This window comes from Amborella trichopoda, chromosome 13, assembly GCF_054954075.1.
Source record: "Amborella trichopoda isolate Santa Cruz 75 chromosome 13, AtrichopodaSantaCruz75HAP2 v2.0, whole genome shotgun sequence".
Taxonomy (NCBI): domain Eukaryota; kingdom Viridiplantae; phylum Streptophyta; class Magnoliopsida; order Amborellales; family Amborellaceae; genus Amborella; species Amborella trichopoda.
In genome coordinates this window covers 48,597,203-48,610,425 of record NC_142348.1, presented here as the reverse complement: position 1 = coordinate 48,610,425, position 13,223 = coordinate 48,597,203, and the positions used below count along the sequence as shown (strand labels likewise).

The window sequence follows — 13,223 nt, the reverse complement described above, 5'->3', positions numbered from 1 at the left end:
TTCTCATACAATACTTTCCCTTCACATATTCCAAAATGTCTCAGTCACATGCAAGAGCATCAGCTAGGGCAGTTTGTCTTCCACATGTTAACAAGTTACGAGAAAAACAATAGTGTCAAAATCATAATTCATAATGGACCCCCAATGTACTGCAAATTGAAATTTTCCAATCACTATTTTCTAATGTATTCCATATGCTTCAGCATCATATTCAGCTTATTCACATGAGGCTGGTAACTTCTTCAGAGTTCAGACTATGATGCTTGTGCTTTCTGGTCTTAACCCATGGGTGATTTGGGTGGTGAATCTCCATGTTACTCTTTTCATGCATCGAGTTCAGATGCGTCTAAAAGTAACTCGCAGGGTCCAAGAGCTCCATGCCAAAGTTCAGGATGATAATTGCACTATCAAGCCTCAACATCCATTTTATTTTACCTTGCAATGGAGAGGATATCATACATTTAGTTTAGAAGAACTCAAGTCAATGACTAGGTCATATCTTCAAAATTTGCTAAAAAAATTCGTTCTCTATTTTCTTAGTTTGTTCTAATTGGAAGAAGAAAGCTCTGAAGCTGTGTACATGTGTGTCGTGTGTGTGTGTAAGGAGAGAGAGAGGTATAACCATGAATATATCTTCAAGAGTCGCACGTGGTCACCTCTTCCAGGCGTCGGTTTGCAGCTCACGAACATAGCCACTTATGCTTTTGACTGCATGGATGGGTGCCATATTCCACCCCCTGCACACCAACCAGTTGCTGAAGCACTGGTCCAGTGTGCAAGAGATGGAATAAACCACAAACCCATGTTCTGGAGATAGCCAGATGCTCGGATCCTGGCTCAATTTTCACTTTCTCATAGAAGTGGTTCTCTCAGGATGTGTACACTGCGCCTTGATCTCTCGTGCTAATGTCTATATGCTTTATCCTCCGTTCTTACCATTTACAGTAACTTAAATGGTTCTGGACTATCCAAGCTTACCATTTGTGTCTCACCTTATACATAATAAGGGTATTTATAGAATTTCATCATGGTAGAGGCCTTCACCAGACAATTGGGCTCTTTTTTCTCAAAGCACTTTAGTGGTGCAACTGCTCGTTTTCAAATGGAAGCATTAAAATAGTTTTAAGGTAATGTCTAGAGATCCAGCCTGAGCATATTGTTCTTTTATTTTTTTGATTGAATGTGATGAATCCATGAGCAGTGAAGTGGAAGAAAAAGAAAAATGCTCGCTGATGTGTACATCACCAACGAGTGCGATGAGACGCCAACGTATAATTTGTTGTTGGCATCAGTGCCAAACTCTCCTTCGAATCTCGAAAGTGTGCGTGCAGGTTGATTTGAGCTAAATTCATTTTATTCATACTTCTTTTCAGAGATGCTTTTCCTTGCTAGAAAGGAAACTTTATTGTTGCTGTGAAGCTTTTGGGTTGTTTTTCTTTTACCTTTTATCCTACTTTCGATCACATGGTCCTCAGCCTTTATCTTTATTAAAAAGTTAAAGCTGGTTCTTGCTCAGTCTATTGTCCTTCATATATTCTTGGTTCTTGCTTTGCCTATTGTGTCAATGCCAATGTTGGGATATCTCATGAAGCAACCCTCCCCACTCAGAAGTCAAAATTGTTTTTTTCTTTTTTTTTTGGGTGTTTTTTTTTTATTTTTGGGTAATTCAGTGCCCCTACCTGTTTTTTAAAGTCAAAATTGTTTTTTTCTTTTTTTGGGTAATTCAATGCCCCTACCCATGTTTAAAATGATTAGATTTTCGAAGCTATTAATTGGAATCGAGAACACGATGTGTGAATAAGATATTAAGAGTGCTACCACCACGACCGCAGCTCCTTTTCCAAGTCAAAATTGTTCGAGTGGGAGGAATCTAAGAGGAGAAAGTGGAGGTGGACCTCTCTGATGATGCTTTAATAAGTGGTGCATAGGTTATGCCCTATAGACATGCCTATTAATGGGTAATACTGACATAAGAATATGTTAATCATGCATACATCTGGACCGTCCATCAAGGTCCAAACCTAGATTGCATATAAATATGAGTTTACTTGGGAGAATTCAGGGCATAATAAAGGTTTTGCCCACCTTTTTCTTGTGAAAATCCCTGGCATGATGACAAATGCTGTTTCCATTGATTTTTAGTGGAAGTGACTTGTAGAAAGAACGGATATGACAAAATCATCGCCGAAGCTTCTCGTATGATACCCAAGATTTTCCATTATGAGTTTGAACTTTCCTCCCCTCAGTGTTTGTCTTTTATGAGTGTTGTCATTTTATTATCATGCTTTTATTGAGTGCTTTTGTTAGTGTCATCATTTTATTATCATTTTTTCTTGATCTTCCTTTGGATCCCCATCTAATATCCCGAAGTAGGTCTCTCTCTTGGATACGACAAGTTCTTTCACTTCACTTCGGCCGAAGCCTTCGGGTTTTAGGTCTAGACCAAAGCAAAGCTTGGTGTTGCCTCTTTCGTAAGACTTGAGGCTGATTCGGCTGAAGCTTTGGCCTCTTCAGCCTAAGCAAAGAAATATTTATATAAAAATATTTTTTTTTGTTATTTTTGAATTTTTTATTTTTTATTTTTTATTTTTTTTATATATTTATATATAAATATCTAATTTATTTATATTAATTTAAACAACAAAAACCCGAAGTCTTCATCCGAATCGGCCAAAGCACCGAATTATTTCATTTTTCTTACCAAACCTGGAAAAGACTCTGAATCTGACAACATTGATTCTTTCCATGCACCTTATTTTTTGATTCATATTGAACCAGTCTGTTCCAAAGGCGGCATATAATCTTAAAACATGAAACTGATTGCTGTTGTTGTGAATTTTCTGATTGGGTGATCTAGATTGAAAGGGCATCTGAAGACTGTCTTGGACTGTCCATTCAGCCTAGTAACACTTTTTATGCGGTTTACATTAATGAAAATACAGATTGATGGGTGGGATTCTTGAACTTAAAGATACCATTCCTTGGGTTCTCATAAGTTCAAAAGCCGAGCCGGTCAACTCAAGATCTGCCTAAGTTGACTGAAGCAGGTTCCTTCCTGGATCAGGTTTTCTGGGATAAAAGGTGGCCTTCATGGGTTCGGCCAAACCCAATCGACCTGTACATGATCTGGACTCCTTTAACTTGGCTTGGTTAAATAAAGATCATTATGAGCTTCATCCCAAGCCCTTTCCTTTTTGACATGGTACCACACGGTAGGTAGGAATGAAAATCACGATGTCACATTGTCGTGCTGCCACCCTGACCATCCTGGCCTCGGGCCCATTCCTAGTTTCATCCTACGTCTTTACATCACTAGAAATGAATGGAAAATTAAATCAATTAACAGCCACATAAAGTTATTGCTTAGCTTTTTCTCTTTTCCTTTACTTTCCTGTGCTGCTTTTAATTAAGTCAACTTATTTCTCTTTATATTTCCTAAGCTTATTTTCCCTTCTGGATTTATAAGTTACGTTTATATTTCCAAATATTGCGTGCATTAGCATACCTCTCTGAACACTTTTAACAATCTGCTTGACCTACTCTGTTGACCCTGCAAATAAGAAGGTGAACCTGATCTGGTTACCAGTCGAGTCCCCTTGTGGGTTTGCTAACTACAATCTAGTACCTTGGAGCTCGTTGTATCTCCCCTCAATTTGGAGTTTTGATCACAGTCCTGGGAAGGCCCCTAAATGGACCCAAATAGCTTCATGGATATTAAATAAGTTCCTGTTGTGTCAACTGCTGCAACTCCAGATGCATGTCTGCAACTTTGGTTGTAAATTGATCAATCCTTTGAATATTCAGTTTAGGGATATTTACATAAATATGTCGTATATGTTTTGAAATCTAAGAAATAACTGTTGTTTTTCATTTTTTTCATTCATGTCCCATTTTTTAAGAGCACATCTAGTATTTTAATTTTATCTTTTTTATATATCTATCAAATTGCACTCAAATTTTGGGTGTCCATGCTTCTCACCATATTGCACCTGTAAAATATATAAAAATAATAATATTAAATAAAAATAACCAAAAAGACCATAATACCCCTAAAATTTTGATAATTTTGCTTTTATTTAATTATTTTTATATTTACAGATATGTGATTGCGAGAAGTATTAACTGAACACAAAATTTGAGCTCAATCAATGAGGAAAAAAAAGATAAAATTGAAATACAGGATGTACACTTAAAAATTGGGACATGAATGTAAAATACAAAATATTGGGGACATTTTTAAAATTTCAAGAGTATAGTGGATATTTAAACAAATTTCCCTCTAGTTTATTTTCATATTCATTCTGTTAATCTCCTCTTCAACTAATAACAATCTAGTCTTTGGAAAAGAAACAAATAATCACCATATTTTGTCTCTAACAAAGAAATTAGGCTTAAGCAGCACCAGTCCTTTGAATCCCATGTGGTAAACAATGGCCTTAATCCAATTTTATAGCTCACATAGGTTGCTGATTTTCTGCAGGACAAAAAATTTGTATCATAATCAATCTCTAACTGTTGTGCTTAACAATAAATTTCCTGTTCCATTTCTTGTACTAAATAGTGCTTCAAAAGAACTGAATAAATCCATTTAGTTGACAATCATGCAAAGATGGCGAAAAGACTTGTAACTTGAGTGCCGATGCTTACTTTTCCAGTTAGTGTATCCTAAGGTCAATTTGAAGAAAAAGAGCATATCCTTTGGTTGCATAGTTCTTTTTATTTTGAAACAATTCAAAAGAATATCATATATAAAAATACAAGATGCAAATATTATGAAAAACACATAATGGATCATGTCATATCAAGAGTGATCTGACCCCCTTGTTTGAATGGCTTAATCTTTCATTAAGGGTCAAATTTTTCAGATATTTCAGTGAGTTCAAACAGCAGAACTGCATTGAATAGGGACACACACACACATATGGGTCTATGCATTAGAGCATATAAGTGTTTATGCATGTACATGTGTAGTATGTGCACATGCGTCCGCATATATGTGTGTATATGTCAATATATGCTCCAGTGGCCAAAAATACCAAGACATATCATCTGTAACATTGTTAAATGAATATGGCATGCCATTATCATAGCAAGCATCTATTACAATATATGGAAGTTAACCCGATGGCACTAATTAATCAAACCCCACTCTCCTACACATCTTTAATCACCATCCTATAGCAGAATAATCTCAGATTCTAGGAAAATAACGACACAAACTCACTTTCCCTCTCTGTTGTCGGCCAGTTCGTCAGCTTGGCTTGAAGAATTTGAGCTTCAATCCACTATTCACCATGCTCCAGACACCCCCAGCTGAGAGAGCCATGCTAAAAGCAATCCCCAATATTCCAAGGGTCCAGTTGAGATACCAGCTAAAACTGAATCTTGTTGGCCTCTTAATGAGAACCCACATAAAGCAAGGATAGGCAAATGTAACTGGTAGAGTGAGCCCTCCTAAGAGCCCAGCTAGGCTCGAGAGGAAAGGAAGGGCTATGCCAATAAAGAAAGAGATGAAGCCATAGAAAATTCGGAAACCAGAACGAACCCATATTGAGCATGGTCTATTTGTGCGACTTGTGTAACCGGCCTCGAAGCTGTCAAAAACTGGCATTGAGTATATCTGGAAGCTGCTCAGGCAATTGAATACCACTAAGAGGAATGTCACTGCAAGGAGGCCCCTGGGGATGTCATGGCTGTGGAACCCATACAAGGCGTTCAGCATCCCCCCTGCAGGCATCTGGAACAGGAGAGAGAATTTAAAGGGTGATAATATGATAAAAGAGATATCTCTCTCTCTCTCACACACACACACACACACACACAAACACACAGTTGGAATTATTTAGAGCAATTTGCCTTGCCCTTACAATAGGGTCTTCATTATTCAGAAGATAAGATATACAAAGGCGCTTGTGCTTCTTATGACAGTAAAACGTGCATATATGCACATTGGCACTTGAGCAAGTAGATAGATAGAAAGATAGGGGTGCAGATCAATGTGGAATTTTAAAAAATAAATAATACAGAGAGTTACAAGTGCAAGTATGGACTTTAAGTTTTCAATGACCACCATGCTAACATTTGCAGTGATTCGTAGTTCCAAAGATAGATAACATTAATATATCTTTGTGTCCACTGAGCATGCTATGAGGATCTTATTCTTTTCTTTCTTAAGTCATGCCATCATGTTTCCTTTGTAAATGCTTTTGTCTTCATTATAATTTGCAAAGAATTTTTATTTATCTGCATTTATTTTTCTATGTTCACAAAATATTGCAGGATGCATATCAATTTCTTGGAAGCAAGTTTGACACAGACTGTATATAATTGGAACTTACCGAGTTTCCATATGCCCAAAAGCCCCCAATTGCTATGGGAAACAAGCACATGGCAATCAACAAATATGCAACTTTAGCACCTTTCCACATTGGTGTATGAGCTGGGTGCTTGAGGGTTGAGGGCATTGTTGCCTGCCAAACTCATTTCATGAGAACTCCCATTTACAACATTAACTGAAGGAAGAACAAACAAGGGTAAAAGAAGATCAAGAATAATGTTCATGAACATCAGGGCATGCAATTGATCACACAAGCCCCATTCCTAAGATTGTGTGACACACTCTCTCTCTCTCTCTCTCTCTCTCTCTCTCTCTCTCTCTCTCTCTCTCTCTCTCCACACCAGCTTGCACAATTACATGCATTAGATGAGTAACTATTACCTGAATCTCTAGTGCCAGATTGTGTCCTCTAAACGTGAAAGCAATGATTCCAAGAGAATTCAAGAGAGAGAGAGCGGTCACTGAGAAGGAAGGAGATCTGAGGGGTTGGTAAGAGATGGAAGGTGGTCTAGGCTGGCTAACAGAGAGGACCCACGACATGGTGGAGTATGTGATGGCTGTGATGGCCCCTACTAGAGAGAGCCCTGCAATGGAGTTGAGGTTTGGCAATTGAGAGAGAACAATACAAAGGGTGGTGAAGACAAGGTACCATTCAATAGTGGAGAGAGGGTTAGATTCACAGTTGGGTCCACACACTATCTGGAAGAAGAGCTTCATGGTCTCCCCACCAATTAAGATAAGAGCAGTTGCAGTTCCTGCTGAGAGGTACACTGTTGGGAAGAGAGCTAACCATACTCCAAGCTTTTCGCCTGCAAATAATGAGTTTTTCATGGATGAGAGTTGCAGAAATAGATTCATTGGATAGTGACTAACTTTTAAGGTACGAAGGCCCTTTTTTTCAACAGAATGAACCTTACAAAATGGGAATCTTCTTCTCTGAGAAGGTAAGAGCATAACTCAACAAAGAATTTAAGAGCATAAAAGCTTCACCAAATGAATAGCTTTTGAAATAGAGGATAAGATTACATTTTCATATCTTTACTTGGCAACCTATTGTGATTAAAAACAGACCAGACTGATCTGACACTCCAGACAGCGATATGGCTATTTTGACAAAAAGAAAAAGCACATTTTAATATTTGATCGATTCAGATGTGTAAGTCAACTCACTTGGAAAATTGGGGTTTGCTTTTGTGCTTTAGAATGCTTCATCGTTTGGATTTTATGTTTTTTCTTATCTTTTTCAGATTTTTTTTCACCAAAAAAACTGAATCCATTATTCTATTACTTTGACAGAACCTATCTCATATGGATTTTTGTATTCATTTGGATAGTTTACAGCAGCATCTTGTTAAACTCATAATAATAGTAGCTCCCTATACAAAGAAAACTACAGAATATCATTTTAAACCATAACCGTATAAGTCTGGTGTACCTGCTGACAATCTGAGGAGTTATATAACTTGTGATTACTCATTTACCCTGCATTTAGGCTATGGATGTTTGGCGACTACTTATGACTTAATTTATTTCAAAGTCCTACCGGTGTTTAAAAACATGGGCTTGAGCAGGGGCTTGCTAGGGTCCCAAGCCCGATGCACTCAGTTCCATTCAGGGGTGCCCTGAGACAGACAGCATGGCTTTAAACAAATAAATTATGTATTTCTTTTAAAAAATCACCAACTACCTCCAGACTCACCAGGTCTCTGTTCTAAGCCAACCTCATTGAATCCCGAGCTGAGCCAGCAATGTTTTAAACACTGCTTATTACATATGGCCAGTCTTATTAATGCATGAATGGAGAAAAGTTTGTGCATTGTTTAACAATTTGAATTTGTTTTGTCGGTTCTCCATGCTCTCGCTTCCAATCACAATTCAAACAAATAATTTAGTTATCCAATGCCTCATATTTCTGCTACTAAACAGATTCCAAACTATGATTTGAAGAAAGAAGCAATGCTGATGTATCTTCACTGACTCTAAATTATGATAAGCAACATAAGGGATTAATTATCCATTACCAAATGCTGCTTGTGCAAGCTCCACATATCTGTTGTATCTCTTCCCAGGAACAGCTTCATGTAACCTCACTAAAACCCAGAGTGTGTAGAGTTGCCAACAATATGCTATTACCAAAGAGATAATCCCCCAACTCCTGCATTTATCTCTAGGTGATCAAAAAGTAATAAATTGAACAGTAGAAAAGGGTGGAAGCTGAACCCATGATTGCCCCAAAAACGAAAAGAGACAAAGAGAGGAGCAAGAAATAAATTAAATAAGTGAAATCCTCAAAACCCAAAAGAAAACAATTTTGGAAAAATCCAAAAAGAATTTAAGAGAGAGATAGAGAGAGAGAGAGAGAGAGAGAGAGAGAAGGAGGGAGATTAACCAAAAAATATAATGCTGAATGAACTAAAATAAAAATAACCCGAATTACTTCCTCAATTTCCCATGGAGATTGTCTAACATGCATAATGATAAAAAGAAAAATTGCATAACATAAAAAATTGTTATTAACAATCTAAAATGGCACAAAGGAAGAAAAAGATAAATCAAAGACAGAGAAAGAAAACCAACAAACCACCTTCCCACAAAACTCTACAGTATAAAGGAAGAACCTTGACATGAGATAAAATGAAAAACAAGAAAAATTATGCCAACACCTCTCATTTCCTAAATCAGATACAATTCAAACAAATAAGCAAACAGAGGGAGAGAGAGAGAGTCTTTACCATCCAAGAAAAGTGAAAGCCACAGGAAGAATGAGAGCCTGAAACCCGATCCCGGCATTGAGATTGTGAAATGCAGCATAGTATGCGTTCCCGTTTCTCGACTCGGTAATGGGGAGCCATGCATCTTGTGGATTTAGCTTAGTCAAATGCCCAATGTCTTCTAAATAGGCCTTCATATTCACCAAAACTCTCTTCATTGGGGTTCCTATTGGGCTCAAAAACCTTGGAGAAATAAGAGAAGAGGGGGTCCATGGAGTTCTTGGGGTCTTTAATGGCGGGGGAGGAGATGCAGGGTTAGAGAGAGAAATAAGAGAAGAAGACAGGGGCCTCGGTGATCTCTGACCGGAGGGAGTTACAGCATGGGAATGTGAGCTAGAGAGAATGTCCGGTGTCAAAGGTGGGGTGGAGACCTTTGGAGTTGCAGGTATAGAGACCAGCTCTGGTTCAGAGCTCCTTTCTTCCATTAATGGAAAGTTGGGGTGAGCAATGGTGGAGTTTGTTTGATGTTGGGTCTCTGTTCTACTTTATGTTTGCTGGTACAAGTGGTGATTTCTTTCTCTATAACGTTGCTTGTGCAACTGGTGATTTGTGTACTAGTTACTGTGTGTGTGGGGTTTAGCTAGTACATTAATAATGGAGCTTCTCTCTCTCTCTCTCCCCTGTTCCTCTGCACAAAAAGGACTCTCTCTCTCTAGTCTCTTTACATAAACATTAAACATGACTCTCTATCTCTCTAGCTTCTGATCTCTGGTGATCTTGCTCTGTGCTCTCTATTCTATAGTCCCTCTCTCTCTTTCTCTCTCTACATGGAAAAGGGGTCTTTCTCTCTCTAGATGCCATTTTTTGGTTTGGGTATGAAAAATGTATTAATCAGTGACAGTAGAAGCTTAGGATATGGAAAAGTTTAATGTCACGTATTTAATCTGACGCCTGTTGCAAAGTTTCAGGACAGAAACAGGGGACGTTACTTTCAAATATTGACCAAAATGCTCATCATCCTTTTGTCAAATACCACTCTTGGATTCTGCTGGTCAGGACTCGGGACAACCACTGGCTGAGCTCTTATTTTCAAGCAAAACGATTTCTATTCAAGCCCAAACAAATAGAGTTGTTATTTTAATACTAGGTGCCACTGTAATTGCATGAATAAAAGGAAAAACCAATATATTTTTATCCCGAAAATGGATACCTGAGAAGATAGTTCTTGAAAAATTAACCCCTGTCAATATTTACCATATTTGAAAAAGGACAAAGTCCTTGTTCTTTTTAAAAATTGGAATTATATATTATTTTTTTACAAAATAAGAATTATATATTATGAAGTTATTGATTATTGGTACAAAGAAGTCTAATCTCGCTTTAGCCGATTCAATGTAAAATCCAATCGATAGAGTGTCTAGCAATATTCAAGAAATGTTATTATGGACTTTGTGCTCAAACAATGATACATCCGTCATATGCATTTTTTTTAAAACCAAAGCAAACCTCAAAACTTATCAAAATTAATGACACTTTAAAACCTTCCAATGGATCATCTCGATCTCAGAGGCATATAATATGGAAAAATAAAAAAAAGGCTTTAAGTCCTTAAAAATAGTACATCTTGTAACACGTTATCTTAACTATCTATTTTCAATATTTTATATACTTATTTGTGCCACATTTAAAGTTTTAAATTTTATAATTAGAGATAAAAATAAATTTTTTGCCCCTCATAAGAATTTCCAATCCAAAAATTACATTTTTTGACAAAATTTGCTGGTGTCCCTTACTTTGATTATTTAAGGCTAGCACTGAACACAAAGTGCACCCTTTAAAAAATCGTCAATCTATAAACTCTTTATTTGGATATGGAATTGGCCAAATCCCCGAGCTTTTTTTTACATTATATATCCGAATTGGACTAAGGGATCGCCGAGTCGGACAGCGGCATATCAAATCCTGAGGATTTGAGGACCTTATTATAATATTTTAAGGAGAAATTTATGAAAGACACATGCAATTGTTTAATAGTTTACTTATTTTCAACTGTTCCAACCTATGACCACTGTGTATTTTAGTAGGTTTTTTTGGTATTCAATCGAAAGATTCTTTAGTGTATTTTGATAAATTTCCTGCTTCTGAACATTAAATACAACAAGGTACCAAATGAAAATGGAATAAGGAATAATAAAACAGTAGTTGAGGTATTATAGTTTTGGAAGAATTGAGTATTAATTTCATGGTTTCAAATGCTCGTTGTTTTCAAATTAAATGCTGAAAAGTTGGTGACTTTAGTAAAATTCTCCGACAAATCATCATAAAAGATAGCATGCCGTGATCATGCATGACTTGATCTTTGACTGGGTGATAAATTACCAATTTACCCCCCCCCCTCACTTCCCAATATGCACATAAAGTCCTTAGGCACCTATGACCATTTTGCCCATTCTCATAGTCCTCGAGAGCACCGGTGGCTACTGAGTTCCGCCACCTAAGTGAGTAATGCCATTAAAAATACACGAGTTGCTTTTTCTATGACCATTAAGCTTGAGGGGTGGCACTAGGCTGGTGTGGCCCGGCCCCGGCCCAGCCTTGAAAAACAAGGGCTTGGGCCAATATAATGTGGCCTGAGAGCCGGGCCAAGGCCGAGCAACCACATCATGAACGTAGTGCTGTTTTTTATTTTTTTTTATATTTTTATTTGGCCCAGCCAAGTAGGCTAGGGACTAAGGTCTCTTTTGGCCCTGTCAAAGCCTTGTCGGGCATGGCTAGCCCTATACAACTGGGACCAAGCTGGCATAACCCAGGGCTGGCCACGCCCGTTGACAGCCCTACTTGAACAAAATTGACCAAGGGAGGATCGGTGAGAGTAATGTGGTGGTTTAAGGTAGAGGCAGCGTAAAAAGCATTGAAAAACCGTGGTCCACACCACAGCGAAGAATTAACTTTTTTTTCCGAGACAACGTGACTCCTCCCTCTTTTCAAAAGAGCATAAGCTTTTTTCTTGCCATTTAAAGCCCATCTCTAGAATCGCTACAGGCTGCCAGCTTAGCGCCAAATATGATGTCCATTGAAATAAAGAAAGACAGTCGGGATGATCTCAAAGCAGCGTCTTCTTTTATAAAATAGCAGACACCAAACACTTCGCCCCTCCTCTCTAAACACTACCACCTTCCTCTCTCTCTTATAAAGGCTTTCAAAACCACGCTCCTCTCTCTCTCTCTCTTACGGGCGCCTTTGATAACAGGAAGCAACCACATGAACTACAAATTAAAAGTACTGGTAAATTAGAAGTTACCTAAGAAGTTAATGGTTTCGGTATTTGATAACTCTCTAAGAAGTTAAGAAGTTCACAGTTTGATAACTCCTGAGATTTATATTTACATAGATAATAATTTAAATAAAAATATATATAATTTAAAGAAAAGATGGGATTAGCCCACTAACTCATATGAACCCAACGGTCCAGATTGATTATGAACCTATCTGACGATCACAAATGTCCGGTAGTATTTGATTTTTTTTTTTTTCTATAAATCCAAATCACTTGAAATTTTAGGCGTATATTCTTTTCATCAAGACGCACCTAATAAAAATATAAAAAAACTATTCCTAAAAAAATGACCAAAATACCTTACTAATCTTTTTGAGGGTATTTTGGTCAATTTATTTCATATAAAATATTTTTTTGATATTTTTCAAAAATTCACCTATTTTTAATAAACATACGCCTAAAATTTTAAGTGATTTTGATTTGTAAAAAAAAAACTAAAATTCAAAACTCTACCAGACATCTGTGATCGTCAAATAGACCCATAATCAATTTGAGACGTTGGGCTCATATATTCATATGAGCTAATGGACTAATCTCATTTTTTTCCTATAATTTATAACATACTATAATATATAATATATTGTATTTTATATTTATTTTTAATATATATATATATACGAAATTATCTTATATTACATAAAATAATATAATATATCATACATGGTATATATAATATATTATAATATATTATATTATATATAATATATTATAATATATAATATAATATATTATGCATTGTATATATTTTCATTATATAATATTATAAATATCTATTATATAAATAAAATTTTATATATATATATATATGTCATCTGCAAAATAAAAAAATTGCCTTTTT

At 36.6% G+C, this 13,223-nt stretch overlaps 1 protein-coding gene and 2 long non-coding RNA genes across 4 annotated transcripts; 1 reads left to right on the top strand and 2 right to left on the bottom strand.

Annotated features, from left to right (window-relative positions):
• Positions 1 to 113: 113 nt before the first annotated feature.
• LOC148779297 (uncharacterized) lies at positions 114 to 988 on the bottom strand. Its single transcript, XR_016048359.1, has 2 exons — positions 623 to 988; positions 114 to 435 (listed from the first exon to the last, which is right to left on the bottom strand). It is a non-coding gene; the product is annotated as an uncharacterized LOC148779297 (long non-coding RNA).
• A 1,073-nt stretch (positions 989 to 2,061) lies between these two features.
• LOC148779296 (uncharacterized) lies at positions 2,062 to 7,480 on the top strand. The gene is made up of 2 exons (XR_016048360.1): positions 2,062 to 2,196; positions 6,280 to 7,480. It is a non-coding gene; the product is annotated as an uncharacterized LOC148779296 (long non-coding RNA).
• Positions 4,263 to 9,601, bottom strand: LOC18446051 (lysine histidine transporter-like 8). 2 transcript variants are annotated; one of them, XM_006856177.4, is made up of 6 exons: positions 9,070 to 9,601; positions 8,359 to 8,492; positions 6,719 to 7,146; positions 6,339 to 6,470; positions 5,225 to 5,737; positions 4,263 to 4,474 (listed from the first exon to the last, which is right to left on the bottom strand). In XM_006856177.4, exons 1-5 carry the CDS (start codon positions 9,531 to 9,533, stop codon positions 5,252 to 5,254), a joined length of 1,644 nt encoding a protein of 547 aa, XP_006856239.1. In that variant the 5' UTR covers positions 9,534 to 9,601; the 3' UTR covers positions 4,263 to 4,474; positions 5,225 to 5,251. The 2 variants fall into 2 exon arrangements, 1 of the variants encoding a protein (XP_006856239.1); XR_016048357.1 differs by lacking the exon at positions 4,263 to 4,474 and having other exon boundaries at positions 5,046 to 5,737; positions 6,339 to 6,512.
• Between the last annotated feature and the right edge of the window lie 3,622 nt (positions 9,602 to 13,223).

Excerpts from the sequence above, each read along its gene's own strand:
- LOC18446051 (XM_006856177.4), bottom strand. The coding sequence starts at position 9,533 with ATGGAAGAAAGGAGCTCTGAACCAGAGCTGGTCTCTATACCTGCAACT. Across the intron at positions 8,493-9,069 it reads GCTTTCACTTTTCTTGGATG|GAGTTGGGGGATTATCTCTT; the intron begins GTAAAGACTCTC and ends AGATAAATGCAG. Across the intron at positions 5,738-6,338 it reads TTTGGGCATATGGAAACTCG|ATGCCTGCAGGGGGGATGCT; the intron begins GTAAGTTCCAAT and ends CTCCTGTTCCAG.